General features: G+C 44.7%; 1 protein-coding gene across 1 annotated transcript in view; it reads right to left on the minus strand.

The window, feature by feature from the left end:
* Positions 1-26,327, minus strand: part of PDGFD (platelet derived growth factor D) — a 323,815-nt gene that overhangs the window by 2,317 nt on the left and 295,171 nt on the right. Inside the window, exon 6 of the mRNA XM_088456654.1 lies at positions 23,661-23,875. Coding sequence (XP_088312780.1) covers positions 23,661-23,875 — 215 coding nt within the window. The remainder of the gene's footprint in view (positions 1-23,660; positions 23,876-26,327) is intronic.

Genomic DNA, 26,327 nt, shown 5'->3' on the forward strand with positions numbered 1-26,327 from the left:
CTTCAAATATCTGTCCAGGAAAACTTCTATAATATGATCATTATGGCTAAACAACAGTAACGCTCACAAATCATATACCTTTAATATACCCCCTCTTCATCACATTGCTCTATATTTCCTTCCAGGCTAGCTCTTTCTTATTTTGGTTATGTAAAATGTTTCTTTTTGTTAATAATTTTTTGTGCAGTGACCATATGGTTCACCAATATAAATGTAAACAAAAAAAGTAAAAGTAAAGTCCCTTTAATAAGATATGGGTTGTGGTATAAAATGAATGCCTCTACATAGTGACTGTTTTATTGCAGCTGATCACCAGTGGACTACCCTACAACTCTCCTGCACCTGGATTGAGTAACCACAGACAATTGAGGATTGCTACATTGCTTGGTAAACATTGCTGCTAATTTCACCCAGAGAAGGTCCTAATTAACCTTGAGATTTATGAATAACATCCAAAAACACAAGTGGCCCATAATATAATCGTTTTTAATGATATTGTGCACATTGATGATTTTACTGTAACCAACCGTCCTGCATTTATATTTTATATAGTATTTTTAATACTCCATACAGCCAGCGCTGGCATATATTATTATTTCATTTATTCTGATTTGAGGATTTACAACCCTCTTACTAGCCGCTGTTGATAGCGCACCTATTAGCTATATATTTTCCAATGACTAATAGCATGTACAGCACTATGAGCTAAGACAGGTGCGTAACTATACCTACGGGGGCCCCATAGCAAAAAAATGTACAGGCCCCCCCTCTCAGCCCAACCCCCCCTCTCAGCCTACCGACCCCTCTCTCATCTCGTGGACCCCCCTTGGCCTGAGGCCCCCCCGCACCCTCCACACTCCCCGACTAACCTGATCCATGGTTTCGCTGCGCAGGGCAGGCGCACCTCATCTCCTGGTCAGCTCCAGCTCACTGACTGATGCTGGGAGGAGGCGACCACGCCTTCTCCCAGTATCAGTCAATGGGGACACCTGGAGGTGGAGCTGATTGGGAAGACGCGACCACGGAGCGGGGAGGCCGCGACCACGGAGCAGGTAAGTGGAGTACAGGGGAGTGAGGAGAGTGCTGGGGTATGGGGGAGTGAGGAGGGTGCGATGGGGAGGGCCGCGGACAGAGGCCTGGCACTGTAGGTGCAGAGGGAGGGCCGGGCCCCGGGTTGGTCCGGTCCCCATAGCAGCCGCACCCCCTGCACCTACGGTAGTTACGCCACTGCTGATGCCCGTAGGTGAGTATAATACCACTAACCCTAACTCCCAACCCACACCCTAACCCTCCCTCCCTTCCCAATGCCTAAACCTAACCTCTCCCTCCCCGCACACAAATTGTAACCCTCCCTCCCTAGTGCTTAAACCTAACCTCCCCCTCCCCGCACACTAAACATAAACCTCCCCCCTTAGTGCCTAACCTCTAACCCTAAACCTAACCCTCCCCTAACTACTGATACTTGCCTCTGGGATGCTGGCGGTCGGGATACTGGAGCCGCGATCCCGACGCTGTCTGGATTCCGGCGCTGGTATTTGGACCGTCGGTATCCCACACACCAGGATGCTGACTACATCCCATTTAAACCATTAAAAATTTTTTTAACAATACTCCTTCTTAATAGTTCTGCTTTATTATAGAAAATGTAAATATGTTATTTTGAAAAACATTAATCCTTTCATCTAGCTGATCCACCACATTGGGTACATACATACACTATAGGATGTAACTCTTCCTGAAGGATGATAGTGGGGGTCGCACTCACCTTATGGCAAAATGGGCAAAGAGCAAGACATTGCCACCATACATGGAGCAGCGTACCAACAGCTGCATTACATAACCTTGTAGTGGGTTTCAATAACCAACATGTTTATTAAACTATTAAATGTATTCTTAAAAATTTGTGGCAAATCATCCACAACCATCTAATTCCCTAGGTCCCTCTCCCAATCTTTCATGACTTTTGGCCTATCAGAGAGTTGATGTTCATTCAAAAGCCTATAATGGAGGAAAGGGAGTGTTTAGGGTATTCCACAGCCAGGTACATGGCCTCAAAAGGAACGACTACATGTCTCAGTGCACCACTTGTGGTGGTGACTCCAGTAGCTCACATCATCTTCAGAGAGTGACAATGATCCATGTAGATTCCGATACCTCCAATGGTTCCCCACAGTGAGCAGGCACAACCCAATAGTTCTGCCCCAGCTGTGTAAGCGTTTAATGATATTAACGGAGAAAGTTCAGGTTTGGACCTTCGTTAGGACTATTGAACAATGATAAATGGACCCAAACCCCATTCCAAAATCAATGTGAATAGCTGCAATAAGAAACATTAGGTTTTGGGGAATTTATTATTATTATTATTATTTTTTAATAAATCGGCCCCTATTGATAAGTGGACTAGTGTTTAGATAGCATGTAAGAAGATTAAAGTAATTATCTTTTAAACAAATGGGGCCATAGTAGATATAAAATTAACTTGAAAGACATTAATCTAAATATTTGTATGAAAACAGCTTGGAATTCCCCTGTATCTGTAAAATATGTAAAAATTACATGTAAAACACTTGCACAAATTAATTAAAATGTTAATAAAATAAAAATATCTAGACATTATTTTTTATTTTTAAATTAAGAGAGTCTGCTAATTTCAGATTTAATTAAATACAAATACAAAATGCCCTAGAGAAAAACTACCTGCAGTTGTGATTCCAACTAATATGAGAAAGAAAAAATTGTATACACTTCTCTACAGGATTAGTACGAGAGTAATACTTATTGCTAACGTAGAAAAATAAAAATTGTTAGAAGTTTAAAAGCCAACCAAAGTATAGTATACAGAATCCATTGCATCCTCAGAAATATGAATGCAGAGTAAAGGGGCTCATACACTAGTGAGGGATCGGCGCATTCCTGTGATCCTTCAACTCGGAATCTCTGGATTGGTGAAATCCAACATCTTCGATTTCACTGATTTGCTGATCACGATCAAAATATAATCGTGATTAGCAAATCGGTGAAATTTAACATGGAGAATTTCACCGATCCTCCGACAGATTGTGGAACTTTGATGGCCGTCAGTTTGCATTTCCGACCAGCGGATCAGTGTTTCCGATTGAATGCAGGATCGCGCAATCCGTCTTTAGCTCTTTAGTTAACTGCAGAACATTGATCTGTCTGACCACGCTCCCTTTCAAGCACCTGTTTCAGCATATAAATTGATTTGAGCAGCTTCCATTTTGTGTCTGAGAGGCATATTAGAGATCAGTAGTTGACAAGGTATGTAAGTTCTTATAGTGCCATATGGCTGAATTCAATTACCGGCGATATTTTTTCATGTAAAAATGGGGAAAACTTTTTTCCATTTGAGAAATGGTGAAAAATGTGCAAAATCCCAATTTTTGGGAAAAAATGTGGGGATTTCTTACACAACCCTTCGGACAGCTCCCTTAATAATACTTTAGCAATTTTTTTTTCCGTGAGTTGCATACTTTGGCAAAAAAATGACTGCTGAAATTTCATAAAATTATTATTTTTTTCGTGAAAAATGCGTTTAACGTTTTGGGTCTGGTATTTCGGAGGGCCATAAGGATGCGTCAGGTGTTTTAAACACGTGGCTGGTGCAGACATTTTTTTAGTGATTTAAAAAAAAAAAGCATGCGCCAGCCACGTGCGATGTTTGAAACACTTGGCGCATCCTTATGGGGAAATACCAGATCCAATACGATAAACGCATTTTTCATGAAAAAATTTATAATTTTGACCGAAATTTCAGTGGTTGTTTTTCGTCAAAGTACCCAATTTCCGGAATTTTTTTTTATAAACTATCATTAGGGGGACTGTCCAAAGGAAATTGGCTGATTTCGCCTCTAATTGAATCCCCCATTGGTTAATCTTAAGGTACACCTAGTAAGTTAGCTCTTAATATAAAAAATTAAGACAAAAGGAGAGCAGGCCCTGCTCATGAGAGCTGACAATCTAATGGGGATCACTTAGGAGTGTCACTTTGTGAACATTCCTCAGTGCCTACAAAGTATGTAGACAATTATTATGCTTAATAACCTCTAATTTTTTTTCAGCCGCAAGTATCTGTTTACCGGCACCAGGTAGGTATACTAAGGGTGCAGGGTGTATACCCCCTGGACCCAGGGGCCTGTGTGCACTGCACACCCTGCACCCATTATAAATATACCTATGACCTTTGCCCATAGGAAGTTGCCTGCCTTCATTAGCGTTTTTTTTTTTAAAACCTTTTATTACTTTATTTAATAAGCAGTAACTTTGTTTTTTAGACTTACTGTTTCAATTTGCTAATATAAAGTATAATACATCATTTACCACAGTTTTTTGATGCATGTGCCACAAATTAAATATAATTCTGCTTTGGCTCTTCCAAAGAGACAACTAAACATTCCAGGCTTTGATGTTTAATTAGACACATCTTGCACAGATGAAGATAATTAACATTTGATTACTTAATTATTAATTAAGTCAGGATAACGTCAGCTGTGGTGTCACCTGCCATTAAGACAATCAGATAATTAAAGACAAAAAAAAAAAAAGATATTAAAATAATTTGCACACAGGTGTTGTTATACGCAATGGGAGTACAATTTGTTTTTATATCCGCTGAATTACCTGTGTCGGCATAGACTAGGATCAAACTGCTAGTTAAGCAATAACAGTCTTCTATAATCTTGCTTTCCCAATCAGCCAAGAGACACCAATATAGTTCCAGGGGAAATTGGAATATACCGGCAATGTTAACTGTTAATAAATAATGATTTATACAGTGTTGAAGTGATTCACTTGCATTAGACAACAGGCAATGTTTCATACAGCAGGTGTACGATTACCCCATAACAGCTAGAAAGTCTGGAAGTTGTATCTAATGTATCAGTGGCGGAACTCCCGGAGGCAATGACAGCATTGGCCTCTGGGCGCCATTTGTCAGGGGGCACTGAGGAGCAGGGCCAACTCGAAAGGCCAGTGCGAATGCCGCCGGTACCCTGGACTGAACAAGACTGGCGGTAACCATCGTTTGTCCCAATTTTACATGCACTTGGTGTCTCTTTAGACACTACCATCAAAAGCACCATCGAAACTTGCAGCAGCCTTACTTCTGAATATGGCTTCCAATGGGCTTGATTGAGCGTATTTGTACGTTGCGACTTTCAGCGGTACACCTGGGACACCCCTATAACACTCCCATAAGACGCAGCATCTCCATGCTTCACTTCCTGTCACCGCACAGGAATGCACAATACATTTCTAGTGCATTTCAGAGACCATGCATCTGAATCAGTGCCGTCACTCTAGGCGCAGACAATTGGGACGCATGCGTCGTGCAATTTAGATGCATGCGCAGCAGAAAAAAAAAATCGATTCATCATAGGGATACCGGTTGAATGTGTCGACCCCACATGATCTACACATTCTGAGTGTCGACAGTAAAAAGGTCAACATGGTGATAAGGTCAGCCATCATCCTGTCGACATGTATTTAGGTCTACAGTGTTCATTGGTCGACGCAGTCAAAAATGTCGACATTTGCTGTAACATGTCGACACATTTTCATGACTATTAGGGTTAGGTTTAGGGTTGTTAGGGTTTAGGTTTAGGCTAAAATAGCAAAAATACATTCTGTTAACGTTTTAGTGTCAACGTGTTAAATGTCGAACTCTTGACTGTTTCAACCATTTAATCCTATCGACTTAAATACATGTCGACAGAATGGTGGTCGTCCTAATGGCCATTTCGACCTTTTTACCGTTGACATTCAGAACCAGTTGAACTTCTGCGTTCGACCTTCTGAATGTCGACCTTTATACTATCAACCTTCTGCGAATTAAGGGATTCAAAACTAACGCACAGCACCGGCAGTTTGACATTTGACCTCCAAACCACTTTGATACCTGGGAGAGATTTGTTACATCTGTGAGAGGATGTATGAGATGTATGAGATGATATGTATATTGGAGCATACACTGTGTGCTTCTTTTTGTAACAACAATATAATTTTATCAACAGAACAGATACTATATAAGAACCACGAAGTAACAGGTTACAGTTTCCAGTCCAGTCAAGTGACTACTGCAACACCAATGTAATACTTGTATTGTTCTGAGGACAACTGACTCCCACAACCAATCAGCAACCACTGACTGGTTGCCAGTGTCACGTCGCTCCTTGTCAGCAGAGTGTGGCTCAGGATTGTGCTTTCACAGTGTCCTAACACTGTTTCTTCACCACAGTCCACAATATCATCCTGGATTCCAACCCAGCCTCCGGCGTCACTGGTTCCAGTCCGGTTAACAAGACCACCGATTCCAGCCCAGTCTCCAGCATCAAAAGTTCCAGTGTGGTTAACAAGTCAACCGGGTCCAGCATGGTCTCCAGCATCACTGGTTCCAGTCCGGTTGACAAATCCACCAGTTTCAGCCCTGTCTCCAGTGTCACCAGTTCCAGTCCAGTTTCAGCCAAGTTAACAGTACCATGGAACATTGCTTCTACCTCAGTTCTAGTATTATGTTTTTTTGATTGCTGATGTACAGTATGGGCCCCTTTGATCTTTTTGATTGACCAATATCTTGTTGTATTATTTGATTTGATCTATACAGGACACATAGGGCATGATTCAGAGGTGTACACACTGCCAATATTGGATGTAGCGGTGTAATTTTTTGCCACACCACGATTGCATACCGATTGTGTTTGCACAGAGTCACAGTTGCGATTTCAAATGCCTCATGGAGAATTGTATGGAAAATGTATTGGGTGTTCCTGTGCTGTGACAGGGAGGTGTCTTAGCATACACATGGATATGGGGCCTGATTCAGTAAGGATCGCTATTGTGTACGCAGCTGAGAATTCGAATGGAACGCAGCTGCAAATGTATGCTAATATCTGCCATAGCTCATCCGGCATAGAGATGCCCACTGCTGCTTTCTCACATACGTACTACATCGCACTCCTGTATATACAGTACATCGGTACCATCGAAGCACATCAGCCCTTCACGCAACATTTACACCAGGTCTGACCAGCCGCAGAAACTGCAAGTCTCGTCACGTATGCAATCGCAGTGGCTAATTTATGAACACCCAGGAAACGGCGTTCAAACAGAACAGACACGCCTGCGTTTTTCCAGCCAGTCTCCCGTTACCACCCCCAAACATTCACAGCCTGTCACTCACTCTGCGATGGATTCCTCAGTGCATCCGTGATCACGTTGTTATCGTGACTGGGCCTGAATCAGAGCTGGACGCTCTGAACGAGCACCTGCTCTGAATCAGGGTGTGTTTTTTTTTTGTGAGGCGGCCTCTTGGACGCTCGCATAGCTGTGGGTTACCACCCACAGCTTATGCGAGCGTCCATGATGGTCGCGTTGGTCAAGACCATCGCGACCATCGGGCTTGCAACGAGACCCTTGCGGTATGGTCTCGTTGCCGCAAGCCCTGGAGTGATTTTGGCTCTATCAGAGCCAAAATCACTCCCACTGACATCACTAGTTATGTCAATGGGGCCGGACCCAGATGGTAGGCGTTCCCATGGGAACGCCTCCGTCTGGGCAGCCACGCCCCCGGCACGCCCACCAAAGGGGGCGTGCTGTCAATCACAATTGACAGCACGCCCCCTTTGGTGCGAGACCCATAACGACGGCTACCCCGTCGTTATTAGGGTCTCGCGCATGCGTACGACGGAGGCGCCTCCATTGTGCGCATGCGCATTTGGGAAACATCGACCCACTTGCGAGCGCTCAGCGCTCGCGAGCGGGTCTGAATGAGACCCACAGTGCGGTGCATATGCAGTGTTTAACAATTGATCGATCTGCGTACGTAATTGCAATTGCATTACGCTGCAGAATCAGGCCCATGGTCCATCTTCTGGGCGTATTATGGGAGTGTCACTTGTGTGTCAATGAAAATTGCCGCTCAACCGCTCACATATGTGGTCAAACTTGGACAGAGGAACTGCACCTGCCATAAGACTGGTGCGAGTTTCGATGGTGAGATCGAAGGTAGCGTCCAATCGATAGTACAGCATGTACAGATATTGAACGTGAGCATCTCAGTCCTTGCACACTCAGATGCACGCCAGGGAAAGACTTAGTAGCGGCATTTGCATAAAGTTCCGGATGGGCGATATCCAATATACGCAACAACGGACACTTCTGTGTCCGCCTATGATTCAGCCCCATAATTAGTTTCAAACATTCATCTATTGATGAACCAGGAATTGGATGACCATTCATATTTTCTACTAGACTATTTCAGTGCAGAGAACATTTTATATTATGACAGCCAATCAGATTGCAAGGTTACATTGCGCTAGCCATTGTGTAAATAGAAAATGACTGACATTGTGAGGGCATAGCAGCAAGACATCAGCCATGGTCAAACTACTTGCTGACTTCCTGGCTGTCCCTTCCGTGAGAGGGCAGCCAGGTTGGCCATGCAAGAGGGGGGAAGGGGCGTGTCATCAGAATGTGGGCAGGCTGATGGGCGCGATGACGTGATCATGTCATCGGGGCCACCGCCCCTGGTACACAATGCCATGATTACAGGCATTGTGAAGCGTGGGGCAGTGCCACAATGACACTATGGGGTAAATTTACTAAATTGAGAGTTTTTAGAAGTGAGTTTTAGAAGAGATGTTGCCCATAGCAACCAATCAGATTCTACTTCACATTTAACTAGCACCTTCTAGAAGATAATAGCTAGAATATGATTGGTTGCTATGGGCAACATCTCTTCTAAAACTCACTTCAAAAACTGTCACGTTAGTAAATTTACCCTCATGACTCACGTCATCGGCCGCCCAGACCGAACACTTTCGCCAGCTAAGTGAGCGGCTTGCGGGCGGCTGGCCACTGGCTCATGAGACTTGCCCACTCTTCCGGGCTGCCAGAGGAGCCAACCGATTTTTGGAGAGTAGGAAAGTATGGTCATGATTCACCCATTCATGATTTATTCTCAAGCTAACGTTTTGCTCTAAGATGCTCTAAAAACTTATATACTGTAGTCTATATTTCTTTCTATTTTTCCTCCTCTTTAAAGTTGATATATTTAAAAAAAAAAACAAAAAAAAAACGTTGCCTTTTTTTTTTTTTTTTTTACCATTTTCTTTCACTGGTTTATCATGTAGTTGAATCTTTTTTTAAAACATTAAATTTTTTTCTTTACAATTGAAATACACCTAAGGCACTTTTGGATTTAAGCAATAAGCACACAACAATCTTCGTTCATATTTTATTAATACCAGGGCAAAAAGAAATGACTGACACTAGTGGGATCTTTGGAGAGAAAAAAAATCTATTTCTTCTAGGAAAAGGAAAGTGTATTCCTGGGATGAGAGTAGAGATTTGGACAGCGTTTAAGTTAACAAGCCCTCTGACAGCTGTGGGATTTTCCCTGTGTTTTATATTAAAAAACATGAGCATGGTATATGGGTTCTGCTGATAAGAGGAGAAAAATTGGCAAACCCTTTTCCCAGACAAGACAGCGGATGAGTGTTTGAACAAGGTAGAAATTGGACAGCTTGAATGGCTGATCAGAGAACTGATATATTCAAAGACTTTATACTCTATATAATAGTTTAGTAGCTTCAGCACTGGGTAGCTGCAATTATAGTGAACATGATTTGTGTTCTGTAGTAAAATGTCAAGGGTGTTAAAGATTTTACCAAAATGTGTGCATATATTTTTGCTTATGAGGCATAAAACATGCATATTACTGTCATTACATATAGGAAATTTTTGAGAGGATTGGCCTGGAATCCCAAAAACCACCAAGGTAGGGTACATGCATATGCAAACTAAGGAAGAAAAACTAGGCTCCCCAAAAAGCACTCAATCAATAAACAGTATCCAACCTGCTGCTAAACAGTATCCAACCTGCTGCCGTGAGCCAACGGTACATAAAAGAAGGCTCGGTCCTGGTGTCAGAAATGGGAGACCATAAAATTAATGTAATTAAGTTATGTGCAAAAAAAACTAAAAATATATACATATAAAAAGGAAAAATAGTAATGCTAAGTTCCAGGGAGTAATAAACAATTCATTAGCAAATATATGAAAGTGAATTTCTCAAGTGCAGTGGTTCTCAAACTCGGTCCTCAGGACCCCACACAGTTCACATTTCCCAGGTCACCCAGCAGGTGCACAGGTGTATTCATTATTCATTGACACATTTTAAAAGATCCACAGGTGTAGCTAATTATTACACTTGTGATGCTATGAGGAGACATGGAAAAACATGCGCTGTTCGTGGTCCTGAGGACCGAGTTTGAGAACCTGTGATTTAGTGTATCAACATCAGTAGAAGGTGCCTTATTGAAACATAGTATTAATATTGTAATAGTCTCAAGATGATTCAGCTTTGAGAATAGAGTAGGGATGAGCGGGTTCGGATTTCTGAATACCGAAACCCCCAAGCCCCCCCAGATTCGAGTCGTGAACCGAGTCTGGCTCGGGTTTTCCCGCCTTACTTGGAACTGAAATCGAGGCAAAACATCATCATCCTGCTTTCCGGATCTCGAGGGTTTAGGATTCTATAAAAGGTCCCCGCGTCAGCGCCATTTCTCACTCCGGCTGTGGACAGTGTAGAGGGAGGGTGGGAGTTAGGGCTGGCTGGGCTGTGCTGTGCTGCTGTTGTCCTTAGGGGCTGTATCCACTCCTCCAAAGTCCATAGGGGCTGGCTGGGCTCTGTTGTGCTGCTGTTGTCCATAGGGGCTGGCTGGACTGTGTTGTGCAGTCAGTTGTCCATAGGGGCTGTGTCCACTCCAAAAGTCTATAGGGGCTGGCTGGGCTGTGTTGTGCAGTGTCCCATAAAGGCTGTAGTCCTAAAGGGGTGCTGTAGTGTTGTCCAGGGGGTGATCTGTCCATCAGGGGTGCTCCCCCCAGGTGCAAAAAAAACATTTATTCCTGTGTTTGTGAATTGTGTGCACTGTAGCTGCACGTGCAGCAACAAAGGAGCAGCGCCAAGCGTGCGCCTGTGTCATAAGTCTGATAAAGGGTGGTGTAACCCCCAAAGTGCGCTCCACAAAAAATAAACAATTCTTTTTTTTCTGTTTGTGTGTGAAATGTATGCGCAATAGCTGCACATGCATCAACAAAGGAGCAGCGCCAAGTGTGCGCCTGTGTCATAAGTAAAGGGGCGGCTGGCTCGTGTGTTAAAGGGTGGTGTAACCCCCAAAGTGCGCTCCACAAAAAATAAACAATTCTTTTTTTTCTGTGTTTGTGTGTGAAATGTATGCTTAGTAGCCGCACGTGCATCAACAATGGAGCAGCGCCAAGCATGCGCCTGTGTCATAAGTCTGTTAAAGGGTGGTGTAACCCCCAAAGTGCACTCCAAAAAAAATTAAAAATTCTTCTGTTCTATGTTGTGAATTGTGTGCGCTGTAGCCGCACATGCATCAACAAAGGAGCAGCGCCATTCGTGCGCTTGTATCATAAGTCTGTTAAAGGGTGGTGTAACCCCTAAAGTGCACTCCCAAAAAAATGTATAATTCTGTTTTTCTGTGTTTGTGTGCGCCTTAGCCGCACGTATATATCAATATAACATAAATGGAGGACAAAACTTTGTCCGATAAAAATAAAATAGGGAAAGATCAAGAACCACTTCCTCCTAGTGCTGAAGCTGCTGCCACTAGTCATGACATAGACGATAAAATGCCATCAACGTCGTCTGCCAAGGTCGATGCCCAATGTCATAGTAGAGGGCATATAAAATCCCAAATGACAAAGTTCAGGAAAATGACCTTAAAAAATATTTAAATCATCTGAGGAGAAACGTAAACTTGCCAATATGCCATTTACGACACGAAGTGGCAAGGAACGGCTAAGGTCTTTCCCTATGTTCATGAATAGTGGTTCAGCTTCACATGACGATGGAAGCCCTCCTCCCGCTACAAAAATCAAACGAGTTAAGCTGGCAAAAGCACAGCGAAGAACTGTGCGTTGTAAGAAGATATCACAAACCCCCAAGGAGAGTCCAAGTGTGGTGGCGGTTGTGATGCCTGACCTTCCCAGCATTGGATGGGAAGAGGTGGCTCTTTCCACCATTTGCATGCCCTCTGCAAGTGCTGAAAGGAGCACCCACAGTCCACTTGCTGATATGCAAATAAATTTGGTGGTGCAGAATCTGCTGAAAAACGACAGGGGCGTGCAGTAGACGCTTTGGGTGGCCCGAAAAATTTCTGGCTGCTTTCGCCATTCAGTGACTGCGTGCTGAAGACTGGAGCGCCAGCAAACACTCTTGAACCTGCCCCGCCTTCACCTGAGCAAGAGGTTGTGACGCGGTGGAACTCAACCCTCTATATGCTTCAGAGGATGGAGGAGCAGCAAAAGGCCATTCAAGCCTATACATCCACCTATGACATAAGCCACAGGTTCTCAAGCTCAGTCCTCAGGACCCCAAACAGTGCATGTTTTCCATGTCTCCTCTCAATCACAAGTGAAATGATTACCTCCACCTGTGGATCTTTTAAAATGTGTCAGTGCATAATAAGTACACCTGTGCACCTGCTGGGTGACCTGCAAAACATGACCTGTGTGGGGTCCTGAGGACAGAGTTTGAGAAACACTGACAGGCAAAGGAGGGGGTATGCACCTGACTCAAGCGCAGTGGAGAATGATTTCCATGTTGTGCAAGGTTCTCCAGCCCTTCGAACTTGCCACATGTGAAGTCAGTTCAGACACTGCTAGCTTGAGTCAGGTCATTCCCCTCAACAGGCTTTTGCAGAAGCAGCTGGAGAAAGGGAAGGAGGAGCTAAGACGGAGCGATTCCGCTCGGCATGTGGGACTTGTGGATGAAGCCCTTCATTCGCTTTGCCAGGATTCCAGGGTGGTCAATCTGTTGAAATCAGACCACTAAATTTTGGCCACCGTGCTCGACCCTAGGTTTAAAGCCTATGTGGTGTCTCTCTTTCGGCCGACACAAGCCTGCAGAAGTGCAAAGACCTGCTGGTGAAAACACTGTCAGCTGAAGCGGAACGTGACACAACAGCTCCTTCTTCATTTTCTCCTGCAACTGGGGCTGTGTCACGGCCAGGGTATTTCAGCATGGCGCTAGGCGGGTGTTACCTGTGAGGTCGTTGTGGCGCGGGCTGTCTGGTGGCGGAGCTGGTGTCTGGCGGGGGGCTTTGGCTGCGCGCGTTGTTGTGCGGCCTTGTTGTCACTCTGCGCTGGTGAGACCTGGCGGCATCTCCGTTCCGTTTGGCATGGGCGCCGCCATCTTGCCTTCTGGCCATGTGATGCGGCTGGCCAATCCTGGTGAGTCACATGTTCCCTCCGGCCAGTAACAGCACGGCATGGGGTATTTAGGAAGGGTCAGTGTCTTCCTTCTTTGCCAGTGCAACGTGTATCTCAGCCTAGCTGAGAGGGAGTTCTCTGTGCCTTCCTGTTCCTGTGAATTCGCTGTCTGCCAGTCTGCCTGTCAGCTCCTAGCTCCCACTGGACTACCCCGCTTCCTCCATCACCCTTGCCCATACCTGAGTGCCTGAGCCTGCTGACATCTTGCGCTTCAGTTCACTACCTGCAAACCTGGCTTGATTATTTTCAGTTCACTACCTGCAAACCTGGCTTGATTATTTTCAGTTTCACTACCTGCACACCTGGACAGCTCTAATTGTTTCTACTTGGACATTAACCCTTTTGCTCCCACCACAGAACTCTTGTGCACATTTATATATTCCTGGACTTTTATTTACTGCCATTATATGTCTACTCAAGCACTTATTAAAAATCCTAGTTTTATTTTCAAATCTGCTTCTGTGTTCGCTCCTGCTACCACCCTGGGTCCACAAACAACCCAGAACATAACAGTCTGCCAGGAAACAACTTAGGTATCCTAAGCAACCCGCTGGTGGTGATGCAGGGCAGGCAGGACCAAGTTTGGACATATGGTCTGGACTGAAGGACCTGGCAACAATTTCTTACATGTCTACTGTCACTGCATATGATACTGTCACCATTGACAGAATGGTGGAGGATTACATCGGTGACAGCATCCAAGTAGGCATGTCAGACAGTCCGTACCTGTACTGGCAGGACAAAGAGGCAATTTGGAGGCCTCTGTACAAACTGGCTCTATTTTACCTGAGTTGCCCCTCCAGTGTGTACTCCGAAAGAGTGTTTAGTGTAGCCGGGAACCTTGTCAGCGAAAGGCGTAGGAGGTTGCTTCCACATAATGTGGAGAAGATGATCATAAAAATTAATTATCAACTCTTCCAGGGAGACCAGCCACCAGAACGTACAGAGGGACCTGTGGTGGTGGATTCAGCGGGGACGAATTAATACTCTGTGAGGATGAGGATGTACACAACACTGAAGAGGGTGAGGAATCGGTGGATGAGGACGACATCTTGCCTCTGTAGAGCAAGTTTGTGCAGGGACAGATTAATTGCCAGCTTGTTTTGTGGGGGCCTAAACGATCCAATCATTTCAGCCACAGTCTTGTGGCAGACCCTGGTGCTGAAATTATTGGTTTGTTAAAGTGTGCATGTCCTGTTTATACAACATAAGGGTGGGTGGGAGGGCCCAAGGACAATTCCATCTTGCACCTCTTTTTTTTCTTTGCATTATGTACTGTTTGGGGCCTAGTTTTTCAAACTGCCATCCTGTCTGCTACTGCAGTGTCACTCCTAGATGGGTCACGTGTTTGTGCCGCCAACTCGTGTCGCTTAGCATAGTCATCCAGCTATCTCGGTGCAACCTTTTGGACATAAAAACACTATTGTGAGGTGTTCAGAATAGACTGGAAATTAATGTTATTGAGGTTAATAATAGCATAGGAGCAGAAAAACCCACAAATTCTGTGATTTTAGCTGTTTTTATGCTTTTTTTCAAAAAATACAGATCCAAAACACAAAACCGAGAACCCAAAACATGGAAGGGTGGTTTTGGCAAAACCAATCCAGATCCAAAACACGAAGAAAGATCCAGATCCAAAACACAAAACACGAAAAGTGGCCGGTGCACACCTCTAGAATAGAGTGAAGGTGCATACACACGTAACAATATTTTGAACGATTTGTTGTTAACAACGTCGTTATCGTTCAATCGTTCAAAAAATCGTTCAGTTTCTGAGTTATAACGATGAACGATAATCGTTCTAGCGTGCTCCCGTTTGTAGCTATCGTTCATCATCCATTTCAGACTGTCCAACATAACGATTTTCATTAAGGGAAGAAACATTTTTTGTTCATCTTTGTAAAAATCGTTCATTACACTTCAAAAAATCGTTCACTTTTTCAATTGAAAATCTGACATAATCTAACAGATAATCCTTAGTTACAAAATCGTTACGTGTGTATGCACCTTGAGAATTAGCACTTAACTGTGTACCTGCACAAACCATGTTGCAATGCAAGCGGTGTAAATACATACATTGTTTTGCATGTAGTTTAAATACTGGCTGCTTTTGTATGTAGCCCACAAATACTGCACAGCTTTATTATTACTCTACACTTTAGAGGTCAGTTTGGACACCTCCCTCCCAAATCTAAATCTCTCTGCACATTTTAAATCTGCCCCACCTGCAGTGCAGCCTGGTTTCACCCATATGATCAGTTTAGTGCTAAATCTCACTCTATTCCCAAAGCTGAATCAGGCCCAGAGTATCTGTATGTTTAGTCCCAGGAGTCCCTGTAGAGTCCACACATAAAAGAAAAAAACACAGCAGAGTTCAACAGTGTAAAAAACTTTTTGTTTTTTTGTTGGCAAGTGCTCCTCGAGCACGCTATTAATTCCCTCTAATGGGCAATGGCAGCTTGCTGCTCCCCAGGTAGGTAATCCAATAAGCCGCAGTAATGAGCTCAAAGCAGGAGCAATAATCGTTCTTCACCTTAGAACAGTTGATACATTCATGATATTCACATGCAGAGTAAAGGTAGCTGCTGTATCTATAGGAGTTGGCAGCCAACCGCCGTGATGATACTCACGCTCCATTAAACAGTCCTGGCTTATCTGCCGGGGAAACAGCTAGGTCTGGTCCGGCATTCTGCTCTGTTAGACAGTCCCCGCTTGTCTACTTTGCAGTCACTGGTGAAAGAGCTAGGTCTGGACTGGCTTTCTGCTCTGCTAGACAGTCCCATCTTACAGTATCTGCTTTGTAGTCAATAGGAAAACAGCTAGGTCTGGTCCCCTCCCTCCTCTTAGTCCTTTCAGCGTCAGCAGAGCCCAGCACAGACTATTTGCTGGGCTGTAGTGAATACAGTGAGTCTATTCTGCCTGCACCTGAGGGGTAAGAGCAATGTCACTGATCAAGCCTGCCCCCTGGATATGCCACTGAGGGACACAACGGTGCTTTGCGATGCTGCAAGTACTGTGGGTTTTTTTGTAAGGAGGCCTGGCCATGCCCCTTACATTAGGCCATGCCCCATGCCAGTACCCGGGCCCAGCCATGCTCTCTATGGCCCTGGGTACCATGATGTAGTGTAGGGAGGTAGTGATGTTTATGAAGGGGTTAATGACATAGTGCTGGGTATGTAAGGATGAATGGTGTAATGCTAACAGGCAGTGTTGAGTATGGGGAGTTCAATGAGGTGTAGCAGTAATGTAGGGCTGAGCATGGTGGATATAGGGGTCTATTCATAAAGCAGTGAAAAGTCCTGTTTAGCTGAAAACAGGGCTTTCGGCAATTCATAGAGGGGGTTACCGTGGAGAAGGGTATTCCTACTCCAGCAGCACCCCCGCTTCGTGTATGAATTGCGATTCATAAAGGAACGGAAAGCTCAGCTTCCCGTTCCTCTCCTGCAGTACAGATTTACCATCTGAGGATGGCGTAGACTGTACCGCAATCTGAACAGAGCAGAAAAGTAGCATACTTCCCTGTTGGCGCTGGCTCCGCCCCCTTTTCCCAGCGTTCATTGCAGCAGGTCTGACCTGCTGCTCTCGGACAATGGGGCATGCATAGTAAGAATACAGGCATATCAGGCTCCCGATAGGTCTGTATTCTCACGGCGTCCAGGTATCGCGGAGGGGCCGGACAGCGCCCAAAGACGCCAGACAGGCAAGTGTACATGAATGGCTACTAAACATCACTATACTGTATATCGCATAGATGTAATGTGATATATAGTGATGTTTATCGTGAGCCACTTCATGTTCTTTATGAATAGACCCCTTTGGGATCTATTCATGTAGCTTTTGTGATATGAATTCTTAAGCTTCACTATATATCGCATTGGTTTGATGCAATATATATAGTTGAGTTAAGTAGCAATTCATATATACTTACCTCTCCAGCGAAGTAATGTGAAATCCGGGACACCGGCGATCCAGTCTTCAGCTGCTGCGGTCCTTGGAGACCGCAGTGTTGAATCCAGGATCTCTAGTGTGCAAGCACCTGCAGACAGCAGCAGTACAGGGACAAGGGGGGACAGTGCCGGGTCACTTCATTAAGCAACTGAAAGGACAGAACTGATTGGCCGGTGTCAGGGAAGGGGGCGGGGAGAAGGTGGGGAGACAGCTGTCTTCCCTGCTCTTCTCCTCTCAGGAGGCTGTCACTGCCATCCTGAGTTGGAGAAATTTTTTTTAGAAGCTCTCCATGCTCCTATGAATCGCTCTCCCCATATGGGGAAGCGATGTGTATACTAATCAGGGCCACCGCTGGAGATATCTGAGATTACTCCATAGTAAACCCTGTGAATAAGGAGAAGCAGTGAAAAGCCCTGTTATCACTGATAAAGGGCTTTTCACTGCTACATGAATAGACCCCATAATATTGCTGCAGCTCTGCACATCGACAAGATGAGCCTCCTGTGAGATCTCTGCATGTATAACGCTTGTGCTATGGATGTCACACTATGAGGGTTACTCAGTGTCACTAATCACTATCTTTAATATTGAGGAAACAGCACCCAGAATGACACTTCTCACAGCCAATCAGAGGGAGTGAGGGCCACAGAGATGAGAAGCATGGTGTGACTGAGATGCTCTACCATGTGCACCCATTTCCGGACTTTCACATAGTAGAGTATTTTTGACTCAGTGAAGTGGGTATAAAGTTGCAGATTGAGCACAATACTGTGTGGTGCGATGCATTGTGTGCCTCACTGGTATTGCCTTATTGCTGGGGCTAGTGTTTGAGTCACACACAGCAGCTGTATGCAATGCAGAGGCAGTGTGCAAGGTACCCGCGCATTTTACTTATGCTGTAATAGTGACGCAAATAAGATGCATATTCTGGACAAAACTGTGCCTAGATGCAAACCAGGGCTATATAGTGTGATTTGAGAGTAGTTGTAAGTGGACACATCTGTAGCGTTCATAAAACATCTGATGGTCTGCACATCGCCTAGGAGGGATGTGATGATGTTGGACCAATAGAAAGTTTTTTTCTCGACACATCCACTTTCCCCTGCTCAAAATCTAGCTAATTTGGGGTCATTAATGGGGCATACCCCATCATAATAACCACCAGCATGCCCCCTTGTGAGGCTTGTGCCCAGGTACTTTGTACCTGCCTCTCACCCTCTGTGCCCCCGAATTACAGTTCAAACACCATCCCCTTCTCATGTATGTACGAGGCATACCCCATCATAATCACCTCCAACATGCCCCCTTGTAAAGGCTTGTGCCCAGGTACTTTGTACCTGCCTCTCACCCTCTGTGCCCCTGAATTACAGTTCAAACACCATCCCCTTCTCATGTATGTACGAGGCATACCCCATCATAATCACCTCCAACATGCCCCCTTGTAAAGGCTTGTGCCCAGGTACTTTGTACCTGCCTCTCACCCTCTGTGCCCCTGAATTACAGTTCAAACACCATCCCCTTCTCATGTATGTACAAATAGACCAGCTAAGGGCTTATTGTGTACCAATGTAACATTGGCTGAAGTACAAAACATAGAGATCACAAAGGGTGCATGTCCTGAAACTGTGTAATGTACAGTATACTAATTAATGACATTTCCTTATTTACTTTCTTTTTTAGGACCACGTTTACTATCCAAGTTCTAAGTTACAACACAACTAGAAGCCAAAGTACAAAATGTACTGAGTGTGATAGTACATTCTCCAACTGTGCTGGCCCGTGTTATAGGGCTTTTAAGTTCTCCCATTTATTAGACTGTAATGAAAACCTAAAGTAAACTTGGACATTTCATATAGGTGGTATTTATAATAGATGCTGCAAGGAGAAATGAAGGAGAGGCTGTAAAAAGAAATATTTCAGCAATGGAATTAAATTTGCACATAGGTGGCAGTAAGAAAAATTTAGCAATTGTCTGCATTAGTGGCGTAACTTCATCTCAGTTGCCCGGAGGCAAGATAAATGTTGGTGCCACCCCCCCTATAAAATATATGCTTTATAAATATATCGTCCCCCCCTAACATGGCAGAGTGATAAAATATATGCTTTATAAATATATCATCCCCCCCTCCCTCAGCACATCCCTCACCCCTCCCTAACATGGCAGAGTGATAAAATATATGCTTTATAAATATATCATCCCCCCCTCCCTCAGCACACCCCTCCCCCCCTAACATGGCAGAGTGATAAAATATATGCTTTATAAATATATCATCCCCCCTCCCTCAGCACACCCCTCACCCCTCCCTAACATGGCAGAGTGATAAAATATATGCTTTCTAAATATATCATCCCCTCTCCCTCAGCACACCACTCCCCCCCCTAACATGGAAGAGTGATAAAATATATGCTTTGGAAACATATCATCCACCCCCCTCCCTCAACACCCCCCCCCGCGCTGAGTCCAACGCCAAGCAACGACCCCACTTGCTTGGTTTGCCAGACACTGTGACAGACAGACTTACTTGATTTTTATTGCCTGTCTCCCCAGTCACAGTGCCACAGCCCGCTGCGCTGCCCAGGCAGATCCTCTGTCTCCCGGGTCCCGGCCGCACTCTACACAGACCAGTCTGCAGTGTCGGGTGGCTCTTCAGAATAAGGGGCATGGGGCAGGCACAGCGTGAGGTCGCGGGTGGTCACATGATACATGGTGATGTCCGCGGCCCGCCGAGACCACATAGCACTGAGTGTGTAGTGTAGTTGAGCCGGAGGAGGAGCGCCGCTGATCCTGATTGGTGCTCAGCTCAGCGGCTCCTCTCTCTGGCTTTCTTTTATTTACAGCGAAGCCAGCGGTAGAAAGGAAGTGGAATGGCCGGGACCCTGGAGACAATGGTGCCAGCTCAGCCAGATGCCCCTTTCAGGGCTGGGCGCTCGGCGGCAACTGACTCCATTGTCTCTGGAAGTTCCGCCACTGGTCTGCACTGGTCGGGGTTCTCGGGTGACACCCCTCTGCCCCACAGCACTCATCTCCGGCAACGTAACAGTCACATATTTCAGTGTCAGTAGTTCCAGCACTGCTGCTATATAGAATATTATTACTAGAGATGTGCACTTTGCTTTTCCTGAAATACGAACACACCCGCACTTAGGGGGTCCGAGTGGAATCGAGTCCCAGCTTGGAACAACTTTGGGGTTCTGTGTTTACCGAGTTCTGTGTTGGTTCTGCAGTCAGTTTGGAACTAAAAACCCAACTCGCGTTTTGGATTGCATTTAAACAGGTCCAAAATAGCTGTTTTATAGATTTTTTTTAAACAATTTTTATCGAATTTTAATCAATTTGCATAGATTTTCAAGAAATCCAAGACTTGAGGGCGGTTTTGGCAAATCTAAAATCATAACTAGAACATGATGAAAAATTAGAACCAAAACCAAAACATGGGGGTCCGCACACATCTCTAATTATTGCTAAACTGTCCATTCTCTTTTTGAATTGGCTAACGTGTATATGCTCAAGTTGAAGAAACTATACTTTACACCTGGGAATGTTACATTTTAGGTTGTGAAGGAAGGGATCACAGACTTGTGATACAAGCTCATTAGGCTAAAACAAGATTTAACATACTAAAATAATAAATAATGAAGCAAACAAGGCTTGCTCGAAAATTATTTGTTGTTAAAAATAATCGAGTATTTTCATTTTTGTTCAAATGTGGCAACAGTTTATTTATTTATTTTTAATTATACTACTGAAGTGGAGGAGCATCATTATTTTGGTATAATACTGTGCATTGTGCATAACTAATTTCTGAGCCATTTGCAGAGATATTAAACACACCCAAATTCTTGAAGGATAGTTTGAAGTTATTACACAACTGGGAAATACTGTACAAAGTTATCTTACATCAGTATCTGAATCAGTTCAGGAGAATTGAGAGGTGATACAGAGAGGGATGTTGGTAAATCAATCTATCCATATTCTACACAAGAGGCAAGCACGCACTTAGGGTGTTTTTCCAGTTGCCCAGAAACACCCTCCTCCCATCTCTGCTGTAATCGCTACCTCCTAATGCTGACTTTACCTTGCTACCTATTGCTATAGATAAAGCAGAGTGATCACAGAAGATCATAGACCCAGCAATACCCAGTTGTGGGGCTCATTCCCTTATATCGTGAACTGTTTCCTGGTCACCGCATCCAGCAGTGGCAACATTGTGTTTATTCATTAAGCACCAACATTCAGGCTGCCATGACAGTAGACTTTTTGAGATACTGTAGATTTTCAACTTCCATGCTTCCAATAGGTAGGTATGTTTCTCTCTCTCTCTTAGGGGTATATTTATTAAAGTGTGGGTTTTTAGAAGTGGAGGTGTTGCCCATAGCAACCAATTAGAATCTACTTATCATTTATCTACCACCTTCTAGAATGTAATAGCTACAGTGTAATCTGATTGGTTGCTATGGGCAACATCTCCACTTCTAAAAACCTGCACTTTAGTATACCCCTTACTTTCCCTCGCTCCCTCCCAATGTAACAGATTCCCCATTCAAGCATTTTGAGACCACCCTCTGCCAGGGGTGGATTGGGCATTATTGTCCACCCCAGCCCTCTGCCACGGGTGCGTTTGCCCCTGAGTGTGTTTTTTAATGTCAGTAGACAAATCTTAAAATTTCCTTTAACTTTATTTTTGAGGTGATCTATTCTGAGACAACAGAGTGAAATTTCTGATTACTGTCTGATTCTACATTACAGAACTTTTTACAAATTGAATCGGATGCAACAATTAACGTACTTTCATTTGATTGGCTGAACCATTTAGTCACCTCTGCGAAGAACAGATACTTGTAACATGTAACATATGCAAGTTCATTTCAGTAAAACAGGAATATAGTCTAATGATATTGTCCATATGTGTCGTCCCTATTGCGGTACCTACTGTAGCTTAATGTCATTTTACTCCAGTGTTCAGCATTTCTCCTAGACTATAATTCATCTTCTTCTGAATGTTGTAAACAAAGGCATATAGTCCCCTCCCGAGAATGGTAGAGATTTTGTAATTGTTTTTAAATTACCACTTGCAGAACAGTATAAATACTGTATACAAAAAGAGGCGTATTCTGTCAAATGAACATTAGGGCAGAAATGAAGTACAGTAAGCTCTGGCCACAATTATAAAGTGGTTTTAAATAAGCATAGTTTTGCCTAATTCTACTTCCTATTGGGTAGCATAATATTTATTTATTAGGTTCATCGGATTAGGGGTACAGCAAATATTGCATTTATTCTTCATAATTGGATATACACATATACGCAGGGGTGGTGCGAGTTAAACATCCTGTGGAACAATATATTTGCGTATTTGAATGCAAGCCAATAAGGGCCTGATCCTGAGTTTGCATCAGCCACTTCCTGCCGCATCCTTCCTATCAGGTTATGCTAAACTGAGAATCCAATACATTTTATTCTCTTTCATTTATATAATCTGATTGGCTGCCAGTCGGCGAGCTGTGATTTGTCTCATGGCCGGTGCCCAATTCAAAATACCGCCCGTGTCTCACTCTCCACATACTAGCCGACAATCAGCTCCAGCCTTCCGGGAGGGAGCTGATTGTCGGCTAGCAGCGGGGGGCGGGGCCGGCCAGGTTGTTTTTCATTCGGGGTGGATCCGGGACCGCACCTTCGCGTCATCGTGGCTGGCCCCCTCTTCACAATGCCATTATTTTTGGTGTTGTGAAGCAGGGGGCGGGGCCACGATGACGCGATTCAGCGCGAATCGCGTCACCGGGCCCCCCGCTGTGGGGCTTTCTAGTTGTTTCATGGGGGAGGTAGGGAGGGTCAGAGACTTCCGGGAGGCTTGCCTGCCTTTCTGGGGGGCCGGGAGCGGCACCCGAAAATCGGGAGGCTCCCGGCCAAATCGGGAGGGTAGGCAAGCCTGACTCTCCATGGCTGCCGTTCAGCTAGCTGCAATCAGCTTGTGGCCCAGCACCAAAGTCACCCAATGCTCCCCGCTGACAGGCGGTTCCGGAACGCCATTCCTGATTATGTCATTTTTCAAAGGAGCTTCAGGAACGGCGTTCTGGGGCATTTATATTCTGAACATCTAGTGCGGTGATATAGTAATAATATACAAACCTGAAAAAAGTCGCACAAAACCCATTTATAGGAGTAGTTTAGAATACACAATGAAGATGTACACGGTATGGTCCGTGTTTGGTGGACAATTAAGCACTTTTGCAAAACTGAAAATGAATTGCGCTAGTGCGTAATTTCTGGTTCGGAAAGTATCTTTAGAGATGCACATATGTAAAGAAAATGCTACAGACATACAAGAGTATAACATTCCTGCTTCATGTGTTTTTGCAAATGAATATCAATATAATATATTTTGTAATGAGCATTTCATCACCTCGTGGTATTTTTTCACGGTTTTCCCGGACATGCACGTGCAGGATTTGGGATTCGCAGTGCCACAGCCGCAGTTTCCTCCACAGCGTTTAACCAGGAGGCAACGTGGAAAAAACACTGCACTGGTTATCTTCAGCTCTTCCCGCAGATTCACGGTGAAATTTCTTGGAGTGCAGCTATATCGCTTGACATCATCATTTAGCCTGTCCAAATTCACTGAAACATAAAATAATTTATCACTGTAAATGTAGAACAGATCCATTTACTTAACCCATGCACTTTTACCGAAATAAATATCATACGCAGCTCAAATAATATTTCTGTTGTTGATCCAGATCTGTTGGAAGCTGGCAGGAACATTTAGCTATCTACAAGAAAGCACGTGCTGGAAGCTGTCAGTTAGATCTTGTTGACTGCTCTGGAAGCTATACCCAATGGATAGGCACTGTGTGGCACTCCAGTTGCAGTGGAACTACACATCCCAGTATGCCATGCAAAAGATTTGCTGTTAGAGCATGCTAAAACTGTGTAAGGGAATGCTGGGGTGTGTAGTTCCACAGCAGCTGGAGTCCCACACATTATCTAGTGCCGCCTCTGTGTGCTGTATGTATCGGGGACGCCGTTCCCTGTAAGGAGGGCACCGGAGCAAGTACATTGGATTCTTTTTCTGCGAGTGCCGGATCACCTGTGTATATATAAATATATATAGTGTATCTCAAACTTGCCTACCCTCCCAATTTGGCCGGGAGCCTCCCTAAAATTGTGTGCCGCTCCCGGCTCCCTGGAAAGTCAGACAAGCCTCCCGGTGGCCGCCGACCACTCCGCTCCCGCCCCTGCAGTTACAAGAGAAACCCTTTGCAGCGGGGGAGGCCGATGATGCGATCACGCTGAATCACATCATTTTGGCCCCGCCCCCTGCTTTACAATGCCGGTAATCTCGGCATTGTATAGCGGAAGTGGGGCCAAAATTACGTGATTTCGTGGCCATGCCCCGCTCCGCCCACAACTGCCGGGTAAGATGTCTGGTTGCACCCCCTGATGCCGGCCACGCCCCCCTGCTATGCCAATCTGGCTGCTCCCTCCCGTAAGGGGCAGCCAGAATGTCTCAGAGTGTCCTATGGATGCTCCAGGCAGCTCTATAGGCTGCAGGATGCCTGCCCGAAACGTCCCAGTAACGCTACTGACTGCAGGGTGCCATTCCAGACCCACAGCGAGCCACATACAGGTGCCTTGGGGCAGCAATGGTGCCGCCCCCAGGGCCCTGCGCTCGATGCACCAACACAGGATGCACGCCCCTAGTTACAGCCCTGACATTAGACTTCAGACTAACAGGGGTATTCAATATGGGAGCGATAATATCGTTTTTGCGTTAATATCGCACTTTTGACGTCATTATCGCAGGTTTGACTTTTACACCGTATTCAATTTCAAAGACTTATCGCAGTTTGAAAAGTCTTTGATAAAAAACGGGGATAACTATTCACCATTGAATAGGTGTCGAAAAAAAGTGCAGAATTGGGGTTTAGGGGTGCAGGCTTAAAAAAAATAGCCTGCACCCCTGGGAATGACATTTAAAAATGAACTGTGTCAAAAAAAGTTTTAAAAAAAAATAGGGACACCCCAAAAAATTTATTTAAAAATTGGGGTGTAAAAAAAACAAATGGGAAAAAATTGTTTAACAATAGGGAAATAGGTTCAGGGCTATTCCGCAAGTATGCGGCAGGTGTTTTCTAGAATAGAATTATAGCGGCAGGTGCACAAATGCAGAATTTTTAAAAACTTACTTTAGGGACATAAAAATATGCTAGTACCCATTTTCATTTACCCCAAATTTGATGGGACCACTTAAAAAAACAAAAAAAATAACCTAAGTGCTCTTCTGCATCACTTCTTCAATGTCGGGAAAAATACCTGCTGTGGCTATTTAAATCCCCGACTTTCAATTAAAGGCTAAAACGGGGGTACCCATAGTGTTCCACCATGTTTTTACTACTTTAGGGGGGTCTTACAATTTTTTTAAGGAAAAATTCGTAACTTTACGCAAATCCAACTTTGGAGTTTCCCGTTTTCGTTAATTATATATTGAATACGGGGATAAGCGGGAGCGCGCCCGATACTTTAACGTAGGTAAAAACTCCGATATGAAACGTTAACTTCGACAGTGAAGTTAACGTTTCATATTGAATACCCCTCTATAGGTCCTGACACTGAATGTCCTGCCATAAACTAGCCACCAGAGGTCATGTAATCATTCCATTATTATTAACAAAATAATAGTTTTTTGAGTCTATTTAAAATCCCTCCTAATCAACTTCAGTAGTCTAAGAGGTCTCAGGGCCTGATTCAGACCTGCTCGCAAGCGATATGCGCTCGCGAGCCGGACGATGTTTGGCCACTGCGCATGCCGGAGCCGGCTCCGACGTGCGCATGCGCAAGACCCGGTTAGCGACAGGCACTCCATCGCTCCGGGTCTCGCACCAAAAGGGGGCAGCTGTCGATTCTGATTGACAGCTCGTCCCGTTTTGGAGGCGGCCGGGGGGTGGCTGGCCAAACGGAGGCGTTCCCGACGGAACGCCTGCCGTTTGGGGCGGCCCCACTGACATCACGAGTGATGTCAGTGGGGAGCTTCCGGCTCTATTAAGAGCCAGAAGCTCACTGGGGCTTGCGG

This window comes from Taudactylus pleione, unplaced genomic scaffold, assembly GCF_031769625.1.
Source record: "Taudactylus pleione unplaced genomic scaffold, aTauple2 ptg000711l, whole genome shotgun sequence".
Taxonomy (NCBI): Eukaryota; Metazoa; Chordata; class Amphibia; order Anura; family Myobatrachidae; genus Taudactylus; species Taudactylus pleione.